At 39.1% G+C, this 20,746-nt stretch overlaps 1 protein-coding gene across 11 annotated transcripts in view; it reads right to left on the bottom strand.

Annotated features, from left to right (window-relative positions):
• The window catches only part of RPRD2 (regulation of nuclear pre-mRNA domain containing 2), a gene marked incomplete at both ends in the record, with an annotated part of 89,233 nt that overhangs the window by 5,866 nt on the left and 62,621 nt on the right, over positions 1 to 20,746 (bottom strand). For 2 of the 11 annotated variants that reach the window (XM_079697015.1, XM_079697016.1), the window contains 5 exons: positions 3,135 to 3,223; positions 3,364 to 4,545; positions 7,988 to 8,188; positions 10,393 to 10,653; positions 11,909 to 12,191. In XM_079697015.1, coding sequence (XP_079553141.1) covers positions 3,135 to 3,223; positions 3,364 to 4,545; positions 7,988 to 8,188; positions 10,393 to 10,653; positions 11,909 to 12,191 — 2,016 coding nt within the window. Of the gene's footprint in view, positions 1 to 1,777; positions 4,546 to 7,987; positions 8,189 to 10,392; positions 10,654 to 11,908; positions 12,192 to 20,746 lie in introns of those variants that run through there. The other 9 variants (XM_079697018.1, XM_079697009.1, XM_079697011.1 and 6 more) reach the window with 6 other exon arrangements.

Raw genomic sequence — 20,746 nt, 5'->3', positions numbered from 1 at the left:
CCCACTCTCTCCCATCTTTAATATTTCGCTGGAGGAATCCAAAGCAATCCCCATACTTCCTACAGTTACTCCTATACTAACTTGGAAGAAAATATGAAACTTGCTAGAATTTCCTTTTCTTTTACTCATCTGGCTGGAGATGACCAGTGTGTACCTGGGGGTAAGACACTAAATAAAAAATAGTAGTAAAGCAACATTTGCCCTTCAGTGTCCCTAGATGTAAAGATATAAACACTCAGAATGCAGTGATTGTCTTTTTCCCAGTACTAGTCGTAGAAATACAAATAAGAAGCCTTTCAGTTCAGGGACAAGAAAAGCACTTTCTCGTGGAAAATGACTAAGGGCAGAAACATCATTTTCTATTGAGGGTGGGAGGTGAGGTTAAGGACTGAGCCTTGAAATGTGACAGGCTGCTATCTGTAGAGTGGGGTAAATTTGAATTTATCGGGTCCTCCTGTTTCTCTGTAAAGATACATATAATAATATCCACTTGTCACTAAGACAGATCTAAAGAGGTATAATATAAAGAAAGATGCTACTGAACTTCCTCCTTCGAAATACCAAGAAGAGGGGTGAATACAGGACTAGGTCAAGGGGAAAAGAAAGATAAAGACAAATATTTCCCTTTCCCTTGTAGTTAACTTTTGCTGAAAACTACCAACAAATGTCACTTACGTTAGGGAGGCACCATGGTAAAAATGTCTACTTCTTATTAAAAAATACAGGGATAATATTTGATAACATTTCAGTTACACCTTCATATCAATTGTCAACTGTAGTGACTTTCTTTCTGGCTAAAGCAGAAATGAAAACTGAGGGAGGAAAAAGTCAAGAAAGAAAAGCAGGAAGCAAGAGCTTGGTGCAAGATGTGTGAAACTACCTCAGCAATGTTTCCTTGTTTATGACAGATGGGCAGGTCACAACACACCATTTAACAGTTCCTTTCTCTAGCTCTCTATATTGTAGCTACTCCTTATTTTAACCTTTAAATTATATCCAGCCCCCTTTCTTTCACTCCAAGTATAAAGAGGAAAATTTACTAGGATAAAATGAGGTCCGTATCTCCTCAAAGTTACTGCCCGATAGTACTTTAGAAGAGGAAAAAAAGAAGAAAAAAAAAAGAAGCTCTAGATTTCAGGAGAGCGGTAAAGAACTGCAACATGCCTTTAAAAACAAAACAAAGCAGAAGAAAACAACTTGACAGGCCCAAGTTCTCCCAGGTTTCTCCCCTGCAACATCTCCTGGCTGTCAGCAGGCCACAGAGCATACAGGGAAGAGAGCCACCCTGGTTACAGCAGTAACGGAGCTGGAGAGAGAAGGGGACAGGAATCCTTCCACTGACTACTTTTGACATGCCAAGCCCAAAATAACATCCCAACATTGCACATGTTATTATCTGTACTGATGGAAGTTTTATTTCAAATGTAATAATACTCTTCCATAGATGGGGTAAGGTAAGAGCTGTTTTCCTCCCCACCCCTCAAACCCCCAGCCAAATGAAGTGGCTTTGGTTGTGTTTCTTTGCCCCCCACCCCCTTAAAATACAAACAAGTTGGAGAAGGTGGGTCTAAGTGCAGTGGGAGGCAGGACTGGATGGAATAGTGAAATGTGAGCATATGCACATGGGACTTTTTAATCTGGAAGGGAGGTCCTCTGTCATAATAAAAAAAAAGAAAAAATAAATCAAAGGAGGGAAAACAAACAAAAACAATAATAAACCAAACTCCTACTTCCAATTCTCTCTAGACTGTTCAAAATGCCTTTCCCTTAGTTTCCATCAGTACCTGGGAGGGAAGAATGGGCGTTTTGGTGCAAAGAACGGAGGGCCCCTAGCGAAAGGTGGCCTGGGTCTCTTTAAACTGTGAAAAGGGTCTCTGCTGAGAAAAGGTTCCCTAGGCCGGAAGTCTGGCCGGGGACTCCGCAAGATCATACCACTCCGGTTGATGGCGTCTCTGTGTGAGGGACCCAAGGGGGGGCCGCTGCTGTTGCTGCTGCCTCCCCCACCTCCTCCTCCATGGGCTGGGCCCAAGTGCTCCAGAGAAAGGGAGGGTAGGCTCAGGCTCTCGCGTACACGGCTAAGGCCAGGGCCGTTGAGGTCCCGTTGGGTGGGGCCCCCATGGTCCCTGGGTCCTGGGAGCACCCCAAAATGATCAGCCAGGGTCCCTTGAAGGAGGGAACTATGGTCCTTGGGAAATACTGCCACAGCCCCCGCCACTCCGTGCTCTGCCAGTGGTGGGGTCGGGAAGGGTACAACCCCAGAGTGGTCAACAGGAGGTGGAGGAGGAGGAGTGGAAAAAGGGACGCCACTCCCGCCACTGCTGCTATGTTCCCCAGGGGGCGGAGGAGGGGGCGGGGTGGGGAAAGGAACTCCGCTGTGCTCTCCAGGAGGAGGTGGGGCAGCATGGGCCAGGGCTGCCTCCTTTGTGAAGGGGTTCGAAAGATCCACAGAGGGTAGATGAGTGGGTGCATCTCGAGAGAAGATACCACCATGATCCTTAGGAGGGGCAGGTGGGGCAGATGATGGCCCCACTGGCTCTCTCTGGAAGGGTGTCCCATGTTCCAATGGGGACGGGGGGAGATGATGCTCAAATGTTGAGTTGAAACTGTTGGAACGAAAGCTGCCGACACTTTCCTGAAATTGGGGTGCTCGTTCTTTGTATGGTGCTGTTTTAAAGCCAGTGAGGCCTCCGCTGCCCCCACCCCCAAGGGATGCCAACTCAGAGGCACTTGAGGGGCCATTGTCAAAAGAGCTGCCTGAGGTGCTCAGATCAAACCAACCCACCCTTGAAGCCTCACGCCCATGTCCTCTATTTCCCTTCCCAGGAACTCGGATGGACTCTACAGTCTGTATTGGCTCCCCTGACATCCTCCTATTGGATGCATTATGATAACCCAAGGTCTCTATAGGGGCCCCCTTTTCTTCCGTACTGTCAGGCAAGTCTAAGCAGGAGGAGGAGACTCGGGTCTCTATGCGGTAGTGCTCTTCTTGCTGCTGCTGCTCAGTGGCTGTCAAGCTGGGCTGGGAGAGGTTTGAGAGACTGACACCATCACTTGAAGTGCCCTTGCTGGGGGCCTGGCCAAAATGTTTATCATCTGAGGGCTTTCGTGAGGCATTTTTAAGCATATTCTTAAACTCAATCGTCGATGTGGTGGAAATGGTGGAGGCCAGGACTTTCTCCACGCCTGACGTGGGTGGGTGGCCCGTGGGAGCAGCAAGGGTATTCTGCGGAGAGAAAAGGGAACGATGTGGAACTGGGTGAGGAGAGTCTGGGTACTGCTTCTGTGGCAAACTGAGATGCCCAGTGGTAGACTGAGACAAGCTATTGTGGTTGGAGTCAGGGGTGAAAAATGAATCATTCTTACTCGGTGATGGTGACCGGTCAGACCCAGGTTCATTCCCTCTTATGCTGAAGGCACCAAAAAGCCCAGGGGAAGACGAGAGACGGTCACAGTTCTCACTAGAGTCCAGGAGGGCCCTTACAGATGGAGGGAAGGCAGGCTTTACCCCAAATTCTTGGCCCCTGTGGCTATAACTGGACAAGATGGGCTGGTACTCGGTGGTATCAGAAAGCTTGCTTGATTTCAGGATAGATTTGGCTGGTTTCTTCTCTAGGTTCATCATGGCAGAGGGTGGAGGCCCTGAATACTCAAAATCTCGGTAATCTTCATCTTCCTGGAAAGAAGTATCTGGATAGAATTTCTCCTGTGAAGAGTCCATCAGGGAAGATGGTCTCTCCATTCCATCAGAAGGCTGCTTATAGGGTGATTCACTGCCCAGGCCAAAGGGTCGATATGTAGATACAGAATTGGAGAGCTCTCGGGGGTAGCTTTCCTCTCTCCCAGGGGGTGGTGATCTTGTACTGCTGGGTGTTGAGGAACCAGGGCTAATGATCTTAGAAAGCAGGGACATCGTATCTACACTGCTGGATGTGGGCTTGTCCATCATCTCATCCTGGGTGGGTGTCCCACTCCGTTCATCCCGCACAGGGGTTCCATCAATGTTGTCGATTGATGTGCTAGTAGGGCCACGCTGGAAGTCTGAGGGATGGCTTTCTGCTGGGGCACTGGATCCCAAACTGCTCAGGATTGGGATGTTTAAGTTTAAGCCACTGAAACCAGGATTACCTTTTAAGAAGTTGTGGATCTTCATTTCCAGGCTTGGGGAGGTGGACTCTGACTCCAGCTTTGGCTTGGAGATCTCTGAAGATTGGCACATGGCAACTTCAGTAGGTGGGGCAGCAGGGCTAGTATTGTGGGTACCTGTAAACCCCAGAGTGTTGGATGGTAGCTTGAAAGTAGAGCTTGGGAGCCCTGGGCTTTGCCCAATTGAGGCCTTGCTGGCTGAGGTTGAAGAGACTTCAGAAGTTGATGAATTAGGGGAATAGCTGAAGCTTTTCGGAATAAAGGATTGGGTATTGGAGGGCAGATTCCTTCCTTTTATGCTAGAGACTGTGGTGTTGGCAGGGGAAGCCGAAGTGCTCTGGGATGCAGCTTCGCTGGACGGAACTGGGTTCCCAGTAACACTCTGAAGTAAAGATGACAGGCCTGTAGAAACAAAGATTAGAGGAGTTAAAAAGAACTCCCTACCTTCCAATGAAAACAATGTAGGCTAATTGGATATTCTCATTCATTCCAGTGGGAACTAGATAGACATTAAAATATGAGATCAAAGGGAATCCAGACCAAATAAGTAATGGCTAAATGTCATAGAAAACACTGGACCTATTTATCAATATAAGAAGAGCAAATTACTGAAATGTTTCTAGTAGTCATGAAACAAGTCCAACATGGCAAAATAAACGGCAACAGGATGGGGGAGATTTTAGTGTCAGAATCATTCACAGTTTAAACAGGACAAAGCAGGAAAAGAAAGGGTGCAAAATTACTTTTAAAATAACATTTTAGGCCAGTATTTCTTAACGTTTGGTCTGTGGAACTGTTCCTCTAAACGCAAATAGATATTCTGCCCTATCCTTCCTTTCCAACCTCCACAACTGTCTCTAACAAGTTAACCTACACTGTTATTCTCAGGAGAGAGATAGCAATATGCAAATTGCAGGAATTTATTTGAACTGGGACGCTTTTTTCAAGGAGCATCTCTTGCCACATTGGTGGAAACAAAGCTTTGGTTGTAAAAATTTTAGTTGTAAAATGTAGCAATAATAAATACACAAACATACACCACAAAGCTTATACAGCTAGACCATTGGGGCACTGATTCTTTCACAAGAAAACATACAATCCCCTTCTTATAGCTTGGAAAATTCAAGGATTATTCAGGCTGACACTGATGAGATTCAACCCCACTCACTGACAGACAAACTTTCTCAGAAGCACTGAGAAAGAATTCTTTGGGGCAAAGAAGACTGAAGTTCACCAAAGCAAACTGCTCTTGCAGAAAAATGCTTGGAAAAATACTTGATAAAGAGATAACAGAAGGTCCTTTAAATTCAATCACATTTTGGAAAATTTCCTCAATTTCTGATCACAAATGAAAAGTTTATGTATACTTCACCTGAATTTACAGCTTTCAGTCATATACTAAAACTGTTCCTTCATAATGATGTGAAAGAAAATAATATTTCATATGATACTTCAATTAATGCTTCTCCAAATTTTCAATTTTTATCCTTATTTGCTAAGAGATTTAAGGTCTTAAGAATTTTAAGGTTGCTCCATCCTTATGACATTTTCAAATGCCATCAACTTCTAAATAATGATGCATGGCTTTTATTATCCAGTGTTTGATAATATCCAAATAATTGAAATATTGTTTATTTCAGTTATTATCCTCCTGAAAAAAAAAAATCCATGTTTCATTTCCAAAAAGGTCTATGGCTATATAATTTTCCCCTTCCTAACAGTTTGATTTAATTCTTAGTAGTAACTGCTCTTACCAAAACCAGAAGTCTTCAAGCACCAGAAAGTGAGATATGATAATATCATGATTTAAAAAAGATATTTCAGTATTATCTCTCAGCTGTTGTGAAATAAGTTCTTCAGAAGACCATCTTCTTAACAAAGATACTACTCAGATTTCTGGTAATAGCTGAAATAATCTCTTACTCCTAAATATTACTTTTCTTCAATCTTAAACCATAGTCTATGGCCTCTGCCTACTGAAGTCATTCTTTTGTACTGAAAATCAGTCAATAATGGTTGTGGGTGACACATTCAGAGCAAAGTTCTAAGAGATTTCCTTTATGGTCTTTGAAGAAATGTACCTATTTAAGTTGCTGGACACAGTTCTTTTAAAAGGCTAGGAGAGGGGCTTCCCTGGTGGTGCGGTGGTTGAGAGTCTGCCTGCCGATGCAGGGGACACGGGTTCGTGCCCTGGTCCGGGAAGATCCCACATGCTGCGGAACGGCTGGGCCCGTGAGCCATGGCCGCTGAGTCTGCGCGTCCGGAGTCTGTGCTCCGCAACAGGAGAGGCCACAACAGTGAGAGGCCCGCGTACCGCACAAAAAAAAAAAAAAAAAAAAAAAAAGAATAAAAAAAATAAAAATAAAAGGCTAGGAGAATTCCACTTTCCATAAGGAACTGAAAGGTGATAAACTGCCCTGTTATTCCACAAAGCTTGTTTCCTGAGATTCCCACTTTTCATTTTGTCATAACACACCTAGTTCTGTTCAAATTTTGCCTGATGAGAAGGTCCACATGATACTATTGTTACAATCTGCTGAAAGAAAAAGCTTCTTCTTTAAGATCTAAGTATTATATCTATATAAGAAGTTAGAATACAAGTGAGTTCAAAATTTTTACTATAACTATAGGATGGTGATAGAAGAGGGAGTGGAAGGGAGAAACCATATAAACATGCCAATCTCTCAAACTAATTATCCCTGAAATCAGTAGTATGAGATGCACTGTAGCATCACCATTAATTCTTTTGCTGGTTCCAATATGTAGAGCTGTGGATTACTATTTCACAGTATTTAGTTATGTGTAACAAAATTCTCTTACATGGTAAGACAAAGCTCACTATAATACAGTGCCTTGCGGATACACTTACAGAACAGTTTAGGAAGTAAGAAAATTAACAGATACCTGTACTGCTGCTCTCTATTCATATAAAGCAGGATCTCAGCACCACTGACATTTGGGCAGGATACTTCTTTGTTGTTGGGACTGTCCTATGCATTGTAGGGTTAAGCAGCATCCCTGGCTTCCACCCACTAGAGGTACAGCACCCCCACCCCGACCCCAGCTGTGACAAACAAAAACGTCTTCAGACATTGCCAAATGTCCCCTGGAGGCTCCTGGTTGAGAACTATTGATAAAGAGTAAGTCACTATATTGAAGGTGTAATTCACTGCATAATTATACTGAGGTTGGTATCTGGAGGGTCTGAGAACAAAGAGCAAGGTAAGCTTTATGAAAAAATGTTAGAAGTAGACAGTTTTAGCACAAAACAAGATAATTAGCAAAGCTGAAGAGAGTGGTTCAAATAAGGTAGCGATAATAGCTAGGCAGAAAATCAGAAAAGGTATGATATCTATAGAGGCCTCTATAAAACATTAGGACATAAAAAAAGATAATCATAAGAGTTCTGATAGTAGATTGATCTTTCTTACTGTCTTTAGCTTCAGTTAACATTAAAATGTGTAAAACTCAACCTGTACTAACTTATACTAAGAGGTTGGGATACATGGTTTAAGTGAAAGAATACTGGACTCCAGTCAAGAAATCTGGCTTTTAGTCTCAGCTCTTCACTTAACAGACAGATGTGTGATCTTAAGCAGGTCACATTACCTCACTGAGTGTTAACTTCCTCATCTGAGGAGGGTATCGGACTAGAGGATATTTAAAGTCTCTTTCAGCTTTGACATTTCAGAATCCTATAAATGCCGGTTTGTACATGATAAAGAGAATAATGAATTAACTGTACTATACATTTCATAGCATTGGATTCCTCAGAAATGGAATCCAGGATTAAGCCAGAGACAAACATTCACGATTCAAGTCCCTCTAGCGCATGTCAGTTTACCTTGCAGTGCAGGGGCTGACTGTGTCTGGGTTTTGGAGAGAGCAGACAGAATGCTCTCTGGGGTGATCTCCACCTTCGAGAGGATATTTGCTAGAGGGTTATGAGATGTTGTCGTGGCAGGTGCAGGTGTTTTCAGACCACTGGTGAGGTTGCTGGGACTTGCAGGAGTTCCTGGAGAAGGTCTTGATGCAGGACTGACCCCTGGTGGCAGAAAGATTAACTCAAGAAAATGCAATTCAAAATGACCTATAAATTCATGATACTTTCCAGTCACTTAATTGAATATGGTATGTTTAATAGGAATTCTTCTGTGAATGATCCACAAATTGTCCATCTTGTACAAAGAAAAAATCTGAAAATTAGATTAAGACTTGCTCCTATCTACTTGGAACACTGTTAAATTAGATAAGTATTAAGTCATTTTTTTTTCATATGTATTTACTAGTTTTCAGAGCCCCAACAGAAAGAGACCAGAGAACCTATTTCTTTTTTCTCTACCAAATGGAACCTACACCTCAGACTCCTCTAAGTGCTCAATAGATATTGCTGGCTAATTATGATCAGACTTGGCCACTGCATAATTCTATGTGATAAGTAAGTTATTTCCTTTTGAAATGGACTTTAAAATGAGGTTATATAAGCAATCTTTACATTTTTACATTTTAAAATACTGGGTTGATTCTTAACATAGGAAAAATGGTATATAAAGAAGAAATGATTTTTGATTTTTTTAACAACCAAAAATATAAACAGGTATTTCACACACAAAAATGATAAGCATATGAAAGAAATTTTAACCACATCTTTAATCAAAGGAATGCAAACAAACAATTTTTTTAAGACTGAATTTGACAAAGTATAAAACAAAACAGGTTGGAGAGGTTGAGGAACAATGGGAACTTTCATATACTTGGTACATAAAATAGTACGTTTTTTGGAGATCATTTTAGTTATAACATGAAAAGACTTAAAAACCTACATGCTGAATTTTTTAGAGTCTTTATCTTTTAGAAATAAATATTTAGTTATTTATGAAGAAATGAAATAATTGGGATTTTCTTCAAAATAATCAGTATTGAATAGGGCATAGCAGAAACAAGATTGGCCATGTGTTTAGTGTTGAAGATGAGTGATGAGCATGTAGAGGGGCTCTGCTTTATTTATCTTCATTAAAACTTCCATTAAAAAAAGTCCCATATACTTATCAACCCTTTTAAGAAGGGTTGTGCATGAAATTTTAGCATCAAGGTTGTTCATTACAGTATTCTTTATAACAGCGAAAAATTGGAAACACACTAGATGTTCTAATAAAGGCTTACATAAATTATTGAATGCTATTAAATGATACAGCTGAATGTTTAATGACTTACAAAAACATCCATGATATGTAGTTAAATTTTAAGTAGCTGCTTGCAAAAGAGTACAGTTGTCCCTCAGTACCCGTGGGGGGTTGGTTTCAGGACTCCTGAATATACCAAAATCTGTGGATGCTCAAGTCCCTTATAAAATGGTATAGTATTTGCATATAACCTATGCACATCCTTCCATATACTTTGTTTGTTTGTTTGCCGTGCCACATGGCTTACGGGATCTTTGTTCCCTGATCAGGGATTAAACCTGGGCCATGGCAGTGAAAGCGCCAAGACCTAACCACTGGACCGCCAGGGAACTCCCTGTCCTTCCATATACTTTAAATCATCTCTAGATTACTCATAATACATAATACAATATAAATAGTTGTAAATACAATGTAAATGTTATATAAATAGTTGCTGGGGCATGACAAGTTCAAGTTTTGCTTTTTGGAACTTTCTGAAAAAATTTTTTCCCCAAATATTTTCAATCCATGGTTGGTTGAATCCTTGGATGTGGAACCTGCAGATGCAGAACCGGTGAATATGGAGGACCGACTGTATACGCAATATGCTTCAGTTACTGAAAGAAAAATTATTACTAACATTTTATCTCCCCAAACACACACACATACACACACACACACGCGCGCGCACGCGCACACACACGCACACTTGTAAGGTTAAACACAAGTGGTTTCCTTTGGGATGGCAGAATTATGGATATTTTATTCTTTTAACTTATCTTCTAATTTTTCTATGATAACCATGTAGTGGTACGTATGTATGTATCTATTTATTAATTAATTATGGCTGCACTGGGTCTTAGTTGCAGCATGCATGCGGGATCTAGCTCCCCGACCAGGGATGGAACACAGGCCCCCTTGCACTGGGAGCATGGAGTCTTACCCACTGGACCGCCAGGGAAGTCCCTATTTTTATTTTTTAATTAAAAAATTACTTTTAATTAAAAAACAGAAACAAAACCCAGATTGATGGTTCAATTAGAAAGGTGGAAATAAGCCTTTTATCTTCTTTACTGGGGCTACTTACCAGTATTTTTCATGACTGATGTCAGGCTGCTAAGGATGGAACTGATCTTTGCCAGATCCACATTAGCCAGGTTTGGCAAAGCCAGTGCTGGAGTAGGGGAGAGAAGAGAAGTATTCACAGGCTTTGGAAGAGGTGGGGTTGCTGTCATGGTCACAGGCACTGGAGTACATGAAGAGGCCTTTGAGATACTTTCTGTTGGCTTTGTAGGTACAGCAGTGGATACAGCTGACTTCTCCACAGGTTTTTCCTTCCTGTCTTCTACTGTTTAAAAAAAGAAAAGAGATGGTATTGCATCCTACTACTTTCCAGACTCTGCTTCCAATATGAATTAACATGTCCTAATATTTCCTAAAAAGTACTATGCTTTAGAGAAAAATCATTCACTTCATGATTTTTTTAAAAAGTCATGCTCTTTATAATTTATGAACCTTCCCACCTTTAATAGCTGCTTAAAATGAATTCCCCAAATACATCTTTTATCTTACATTTAATGATTTCTTTACATCTTCTTAGTCTCTGTATATTAAATTTGTACATTTCTGGAAGCATGTTATTATTTGGTACACATTTGTGGTCTGTCTTTCAGTTTATGTCATAAATTGTCCTGTCTTTTCCTTGCCATTATTAACCTGAGAGCTTTCTAAGAACAGAAACCCTGTACATATGTTAATGTATTATCCTTTGGCCTCCTGAAGTTGGTCTACTGGGGGTGCAATCAGGCACTAATGCAATGTTTTAACTCTTGATGCCTCTGCAATACATTCCTCTTAATACTTTAAAGGCAATGCACTATATGGATAGGGCATTAAATCCAACCTAAGTCAAACTGCCTAATAAGAATAATTATAAAAGCTGGGGATGTCAGAGAAACAATTCACCAATCCAGGTTAATTCTGAAAGTGTGGTTAACAAAATGTGGCTTTGGAATCTTGAAGGTCAAGAGTGACAGAGAATAAGGAATTCCAGCATAAGTGGCCCTCCCTTTAGAGCAGTGCTGTTTAAAAGAAATGTAATTCAAGCCACATATGTAAGTTTAAATTTTCTAGTAACCATATCAAAAAAAGAAAAACAGGTAAAATTAATTTTAATATTTTACTTATCTCAATATATCACCAATATTTTCATTTTAATAAGTTATAAATATAAACAATTATTAATGAGATATTTTCACTCTTTTTTAAAGCACTAAGTTCCTAGAATCCAGTGTGTATTTTGCTTTGTTTTTGTTTTTGCCACACCACGTGGCTTGCAGGATCTTGGGTCCTTGGCAGCGGAAGCACAGATTCCTAACCACTGGACCACAAGGGAATTCCCTGAACAGCACAGATCTTAAGCAATGATTCTCAACGTACGTGGCATACCAAATCCTGAACCACTGCTCTATAGACAATACTACCTTGGTGTTCTAATTTTACAAGGATTAAACCATCTTTTAATACCTGCCTGTGATAGATTTATTGGTGGGGAAGGCAAAACAGATAAGGAGCAAGTTGTCTACTAATCATATAGGACATACCAATGATTTTTGACCCATCATCTTCCACATCTGAGAGTTCCATGTCTTCCACATCACGATTATCTGTTGCAGGCTCAGGTGTGGCAGATTTCTCACTCTCCATGGTTGGTGACTGGGATTCCTCACCTCCCATTCCTTGAAAAGGAGACTCAGAGCCAGTTGGGGAGGGAGCATCCATGCTTGGGGAAGGGACTGGTGATTCCTCAGGATCAGGAAGGGTTGACTTCAATTGATCCAGCTTTTTCTTTAAATTGTTCACTCGATTAGCGAAGGTTTTATATGCCTAAAAGAGAAAAAGAAGAGTTTCCTCCTCTGAGAAGTAACCAAGAAGCTACCATTTTGACTTGATCAGATTTCTTCATTATTATTTTTTTTTTTTTTTTTTTTTTTTTTTTTTTTTTTTTTTTTGCTGTATGCGGGCCTCTCACTGTTGTGGCCTCTCCCATTGCGGAGCACAGGCTCCGGACGCGCAGGCTCAGCGGCCATGGCTCACGGGCCCAGCCGCTCCGCGGCATGCGGGATGCTCCCAGACCGGGGCACGAACCCGTGTCCCCTGCATCGGCAGGCGGACTCTCAACCACTGCGCCACCAGGGAGGCCCTCTTCATTATTATTAACTACTATATCACTGGTATAAAACAAGAAAATATCATCTGTCAAGCATGGAGTAGTTTCCAATCTCTGCTTTTTATATTCCCTACGTCAATATTACCATCCACAGTTGCCCAAGTTAGAGACTTAGAAGTTATCTGCAATTCATCCTCCCTTGCTCCTCTGTATCCCTCCAAGCAACCAATATTTATCAAGAGCCTAAATGTGCTGGCCACTCTTCTAGGTACTGGAGATACAGCAATGACTAAGAAGACGAAAATCAAATCAATAAATAAAGCATAGCCTGAGAGGTCAAATACTATTGATTTTTTTTAAAAAAAGAAACTGTTTATTTTAAAAGTTTTAGGTGTACAAAATTACTGTGAAGATAAAATAGAGAGTTCCCATATAACCCACACCCAATTTTCCCTATTAACACCTAACATTAGTATGATACATTTGTCACAATTAATAAACATTTGTCACAATTAATAAACCAATTTTGATAATTATTATTAACTAAAGCCCATACTTTATGCATATTTTCTCAGTTTTTATCTGATGTTCTTTTTCTATTCCAGGATCCCATAATTTAGTAGTCACATCTCCTAGGCTTCTCTTGTTTGTGATGGTTTGTTAGACTTTCCTTGTTTTTGATGAACTTGACAGTTTTGAAGAGTACTGGTCAGGTATTTTGTAGACTGTCTCTTAACTGAGGTTTGTCTAATGTTTTTCTCATGATTAGACTGGGGTTATGGGTTTTGGGGAGGAAGACCACAGAGGTAAAGTGTGATTGTCATCATATCATATCAAGGGTACATACAATCAATACAATGTACCACTGCTGTTGTTAATCTTGATCATCTGGCTTAAATCCTATTCATCTGATTATCTTAATTGCCAGTGTCTTGAAGCTGTGTGTCTTTTTCTTTTTTTTTGTTAAGGGTCTTGGAACAATAGATTGTGGAATCATTTTGGTTGGTTGAACAAGAAGCATTATTTAAAAAATGGAGTGGAACGGAAAATAATAAGCTAGAATTGAGATTTTTGTTTCATAATTGAGTAGTTTGTAGCACAGCAATGCTCCCATCAAGAACAACTAGAAAAGCCAGATATATACACATACATATCTATACACACTCACACGCATGCACGCACGTGCACACACACATATTTGAATGTACTGTAGAGTGCTAAGGCAACGAAAACCCAAGTGGCAAATTCTATAGCAGGGGAAAACCATGAGGAGAGTCAAGCTGACATTCTGCAGCTGCCTTTTCTCTCAGGGTCCTGCTGATTTTGGGGAGCTAGGCAAGAATTTGAGAATTCAGGCAAAAGGAAAAGGCAGAGGGTTACTACTAAATAATATAAAGAAAAAAGGAGAACTTTTAAAAGTCTTGCTGGCCTGTAGAGATAAATTAGAAAAAATTAGCAAGGCCAAAATTTTGATGAAAGAGGAAGGACAGAACTGGCTCAACAATATGCTATTGCTTATCCTTCAAGATGTTTGCTGATAGATAACCAACAAGGACCTACTGTATAGCACAGGGAACTCTACTCAATATTCTGTAATAACCTACAGGGGAAAAGAATCTGAAAAAGAACAAACATATGTATATGTATAACTGAATCACTATGCTGTACACCTGAAATTAACAGAACACTGTAAATCAACTATACTCCAATTAAAAAAAAAGCTATTTGCTGAATTATGAAGTTTGCTTAAGAGGGAATTAAAGAAGTCAAGCAGAAAAATTCTGAAAAGCAAAGCAGAGTTAAACGTAGTCTCATGGTGCAGAAGAGACAAGGATTAGTGTTCAAATCACACAACGAAGGAGGGGCCCTAGTGATGTCACAGGCTCTCAGTGGGAAAAATCTGTGACTTAGAAGCTGGATGAACCAGAGGAAATCAAAAGTTTGCCCAAACTGCAATTCAGCCTGAAGTCAGTTGAGTTTCACATTTGATTAATATGATTAGCTCTTGGACTTCCCTGGCGGCGCAGTGGTTAAGAATCCGCCTATCGATGCAAGGGACACGGGTTCGATCCCTGGTCTGGGAAGATCCCACGTGCCATGGAGCAATGAAGTCCATGTGCCACAACTACTGAGCCTGTGCTCTAGATCCCGCATGCCACAACTACTAAGCCTGCGTGCCACAACTACTGAAGCTTGTGTGCCTAGAGCCTGTGCTCTGCAACAAGAGAAGCTACTGCAATGAGAAGCCCATGCACCACAGTGAAGAGTAGGCCCCGCCTACTGCAACTAGAGAAAGCTGTGCACAGCAATGAAGACCCAACGCAGCCAAAATAAATACATAATAAATAAATAAATTAAAAAATATATATGATAAGCTCTCACAATATCTGCCTAGCAAAGGAAAGGGTGAATCCTTTCTGGAGGAAGAGAAATCACTGAGACTCCAGAAATATTTTCATATACAATGTTCAGTATTCAATAAAAAATTAGCAAGCATGCCAAGAGATAAAAGACAGACACTATGAACAGACTCAAAACAAGTATAGCCAACACTGGAATTACCTAGCAAAACCCAAATAGCTATGATCTCTACGTTCAAGAAAATATAGAAAATCCCATCTTGAACAATTCAGTCCAAAATTCATTAGCAAGCGTTGAAGCGAAGCCTTGGTCGCCTAGGTTAGGTAACGGAGCCAAAATGGGGTGAGGAAAATGATTGCATGGGAGGAAGGCATTGCATGGGATGTTGAAGCCTAAGCAAGATAAAAAGAAAGCCAACAGAGATGGCTGGGAGGGATGGAAGTGCTGGAAAACTGGTTATACACATGGGCAATGATCAAATAAGTGATTATGTTGAAGATAAGGGGAGCAAGATTTTACATTTTTAGAAAAAGCAATTATAAATGTGGAAACGGAGAAAACTAGAATGAACCTCGTAGTGTTAGACTGGGATTGGAGATAATAGTGTGAACTCATGGTTTTTGACATATATAGACAGATACAGAAATATATATAGATGTAAATGTATGTATAAAGGTTAAATACACACACACATACACACACACAGACACACACACACACATTTCCTACCTCTGTACACTGATATGGTCTGGAAGCAGTGATATCCCAATAGTAATAAGTACACCTAGAACTCAGATCTTGGTTTCGAAATACCGTTTTTCACTAAAAGGAACCAAGGCTCCTTGGAGAAATGACTGATTCCTGGGCTGGACAGAAAAGTGCAAGATAAACCTGGAATACCTTGCTCCAAAAATAAGGAAACACTCAAAAAATGATGGGTATATGTCAAAAGAACACAGAAAGTGGCTTGAAAGGAGCTCCCACTGGGACAATTTGAGCATCAAAATAATTATTTTGCAATAAATCAGTAGTTAGTAATGAATTAGAACATTGACTAAATACGACTGAGTCCATACTGATATAAATAAATGAATAAACTGAAACTGAAGAGGAACAAAATATTTGCATAGTTTCAAAACACCTCCCCACAAGACACTTATTAATTAGTGTATAGTTTCCTAGTGTTGTGGTACTTTATTACTGAGTGGCTTAAAACAACAGAAATTTATTGTCTCATAATTCTGGAGGCTAAAAGTCCAAAATCAAAGTGTGAGCAGGGCTATGATCCCTCTACGACTGAGCAGAACCCTTCCCTGTTTTTTCCTAGCTTCTGGTGGTGGCCATCAACCCTTGGAATTCCTTGGCTTGCAGATGTATCACTACAATATCTGTCTTGGTTGTCACGTGATATTATTCCTGTGTGCACCTGTATCCAAATTTCCGTCTTCTTACAAGGACACCAGTTATATTGGATTAAGGCTCATCCTAATGACCTCATCTTAATTTGAGTACATCTGTAAAGACCCTATTTCCAAGTAAGGTCATTTTCACGTGTACCAGAGTTAGGGCTTCAACATTATCTTCTGGGGTACACAATTCAACCCACAGCAATTACCAAGTGAAAACTTTTCAGTGGACAAGCTGGGAAGATGCCACACTAATAAGATATGAAAGGGCATGTTACAGGTAGTAAAACAAATCAAACTTGTGTGCTAACTGAAAGGATGAAATGAGAACACAATCACTTCTGTGATATTCCTACTGAAGATATATAACCTCAATCTGATCACAAAGAAACATCATATAAATCCAAATTGGGGGACACTGGACAAACTATTTGACTTGTAATCTCCAAAAATATTTAGGTCATGAAAATTAAAGAAAAGACTGAGGAACTGTTCCAGATCAATGGAAAACGGGAATGCAATAAATGCAACTTGTGATTCTGGACAGGAGCTTTTGTTATAAAAACTGGTCAATTTGAATAGGGGCTGAGGATTAGATAATAATGCATGAAATGTATCAATTAATTTCATGATTAAACAGCTATACCTTATGGTTATGAAGGAGAAAATAATTGTCTTGGAGGAAAATACTCATGAAAATATTTGTGGGTAATGGGGTGTCAACAACTTCTTTTCTTTTTTGGAGGGTGTGTGTTTATTTTTATTTTATTTATTTATGTATATATTTACTTATCTTCATTCTTTTTTTATTAATTTTTATTGGAGTATAGCTGCTTTACAGTGTTGTGTTCGTTTTTGCTGTACAGCAAAGTGAATCAGTTATACTTATTTTCAAATGACTCCCCCCCCAGAAAAGGTCTTCATAATATACTTATTTCTTTAAGTTTGAGTGTTACAAAATAAAACAAAGAAGACTGAAAAAAAAATGAGAGAGGAAAAAATGAAAATAGACTGACAGAATTTTACCAGAAAAATCGAATTATTTCTGAAGAAAAATCAAATGGCAATTCTAGAACTGAAAAATAAGCCAACTAAATTAACTGATGGGTTAAAAAATAGATAAGATTCAGCAGAAGGGAAAGTTAATGAATTAGAAGACTGGTTAATAGAAAATATCTAGAAGGGCAGCACCGAGGGGAAAAGGATAGAAAATACAGAAACTAACATAAAAAGACATTTGGAACACTGATGAGATCTAGTATACAAATTAATAGAGCTCCAGGAGGAGAGGAGATATAATGGAATAGAAACAATACTTGGCAAGAAAACATCCCAAAATTTATAAGAAATATTAAGCTACTCATTATGGGTTGAATTGTGCCCCTCAAATCATACACTGACAGTCCTAACTGTATACCTCAGAATGTGACCTTATTTGGAGATAGAGTTTTTACAGAGGTAATCAAATTAAAACAAGGTCATTAGGATGGGTCCTAATCCAATATGACTGGTATCCTTAACAAAAAAGTGAAAATTTGGAAACAGAGGGAAGGCAATGTGAAGAGACATAGGGAAGAAACAGCCATCTACAAGTTAAACAGGAGAAGCCAGGAACAGAATCTTCCCTCACAGCCCTCAGAAAGAATCAACCCTGCTAATAACACCTTGATTTTGGACTTACAGCCTTACAGTATGAGACAATAAATTAATGTAGTTTGAGCTACCCACTCTCAGGTACTTTGTTATAGCAGCCGTAGTAAATTAATAGACCACGGACTCAAAAAGTTCTGCAAACCCTAAACCACATGAATATGAAGAACACTACACCTAGGCAGATCACTGTATAACTACTAAAAACCAAAGATAAAGAGAAAATATTAATAGCAAATCAAATGCAGTACAATAAAAAGGCTAATAACACTAAATAAATACTGACTACATAAAACAACTATAGAATATGTATGTGTATAATTAAAATATATAACAATAAAAACATAAACATATAAATCTGAATGGTGGAAATAGTTCCTTTGATGCTATCTCCAAGGAAGCTATGAAGTTAAAGACCTAAGCAGTGATTTCAGCAGCTGCCCAGTGCCAGGCAGAGTTTAGAGTTTATGCACTGTCAATTTAGAGAGGCTTGGTAAACACCTTCACTTCCTATTAAAACCCCACAAAGGCCATGGATTAGGAGTAAGGACCATGTCCCAGGACTAAGGGTTATGTCCAAACAAACCTAAAACCAAGCCTTCACATCACAGTGATCCACTGATAATTTAACTGATTGCCAGAAAAAAACTCAACACTTTTTAAAGGTAAAATGATACAATTCACAGTTTTCAACAAGTATCACCCAAAAGGTCTCCTATAAAATGAATTCTTAGACAAGCAAACAGATAGTATATATAGGTATGAATAAAGTACACACACACACACACACGCACACACACACAAATCACAGAAAAAACAGTCAATAGGAGTATACCTAGAAATGACCCAGATACTGGAATTAACATATAAGGTCTTTAAGACAGTGATTACAAATACTACGTTAAAGAATTTTTAGGAAAAGATGAAGAACGGATGAATAGATGGGAAATCTCAACAAAGAAAAGGAGCTCTAAGAAAGAACAAAATGAAAATTCTAGAACTGAAAAATACAGCAGACTGGGCTCAGTAGAACAAAGAATATTTGAAGACAAGTAAATATAAAGTAGCCAAAAATCAGTCCAGAAAGAAAAAAGAATGAACAGAACAGACAGAAATCTAAGAACACATGGGACGTATAACTGGAGTCCCAGAAGGAAAAGAGAGAGAATGAAAAAGAAGGAATATTTTAAAAGATAATTGTCAGATAGGTTCTAAAACTGATGAACAGTATTAAACCACAGATCCAAAAAGGTCAGTGAACCCCTTTTATCCCTTTGTAGCAGGATGAGTACAAAGAAGAAATCTAGGCACAGCTGACTTCTCAAGGGACGACAGGTAGAGAAACATTTTTAGGTAATGAAAGAAAAAAACTGGCAACTTATAATTCTTTATCCAGTGAAAACATTTCTCAAAAATGAAGGTAAAATAAAGACATTTTAAGATGAGTGGCTTAGTAAACAACCGAGAAACAACTGAGAAATCCATCACCAACAGTCCTGCACTATAAGAAATGTTAAAGACTTTAGGCTAAGGAAAATGATCCCAGAGGGAAACATGGATCTGCAAAAAAACATGGATCTGCAGAAATAGTAAAATAAAAGACTATTTCCCCCTTAATTTCTTTAAAAGTCTACTCACTATTTAAGAAAAATAATAAAAATTATACTATATAAAATATACATAAGTAAAATAGTTAACAATAGCATAAAGACCTGGGGGAAGGGAATCCTACTACTGTTAAGGTTCTTACATTATACATGAAGTAACAGAATATTAATTTAAGGTTTTATTATAACAATATTAGGATAGTAATATTAAATTAAGATAATTTAATTTAAGGCAATAAGTTAAGAGTATCAGATTTGATTAAAAAACAATAAGCCTAAAACCAAACCAAGATCCAACTATATGCTGTTTGTAAAAGACACATTTAAGTATAAAAACTTGTGAGATGTGGGACTTCCCTGGTGGTCCAGTGGCTTAGACTCCGAGCTCCCAATGCAGGGGGACCAGGTTCGATCCCTGATCAGGGAACTAGATCCCACATGCCTCAACTAAGAGTTTGCATGCCGCAACTAAAAGATCCCGCATGCCACAACTAAGACCTGGCACGGCCAAAAACAAACAAAAAACTTGTGAGATGCAGCTTAGAGAGAAGTTTACTGTATCAAATACACATATTTTAAAAAAGCTGAAAATCAATTATCTAAATATTCATCTTAAAAATCAGAAAAAGTATAGGAAATGAAATAATATAGAAGAAAGAATATCTCCCAGTGTGTACTGCATATAACAAGAGTTAAGTTTTATTTTGTGAAACTTTTGCTGTATATGTGCACGTGTGTGTGGTTCTTAGTTTCCATGTAATATCTTTCTTTCATATGGACTGTGGTCAAAATCTTTTTGAGAATATTGCTTTAAGGTTTAACTGTTTCCACAAAAGTCAACCTGGATTATTTCAATAACCTACTAACTTGTCTCCCTACCTCTAATAGTCTCCTATTCTCCATTCTGCTATCTTGATTCCAAAATGCAGACTTGATCACATCATCAGCAAAATTAAAATCCTACAACTGCCTTCCATTGCTTTCAGGGTAAAATTCAAAGACCTTAGAATAAATATAGGCCTTTCAGGACCATGTTCCTGACTCCCTCTCCAGTTTTATTTATCACTTCCTCATAAATGCCTAGCTATAAGAAACTACTTTCAGGTCCACCAATTTTGCCATGCTCTCTTTCATTCCCATGCTTTGAAAATGCTCTTCAGAGAATATGGTCTTTCATTTAGCTAATTACTGCAACTTCAGAGTTTAGCTCCTTTGGGAAAAATTTTCTCCATATCCTCCATTCCCACT

Source organism: Hyperoodon ampullatus, assembly GCF_949752795.1.
Source record: "Hyperoodon ampullatus genome assembly, chromosome: 2".
In the NCBI taxonomy this organism is placed as follows: Eukaryota; Metazoa; Chordata; class Mammalia; order Artiodactyla; family Ziphiidae; genus Hyperoodon; species Hyperoodon ampullatus.
This window is presented reverse-complemented; position numbering and strand designations above follow the sequence as displayed.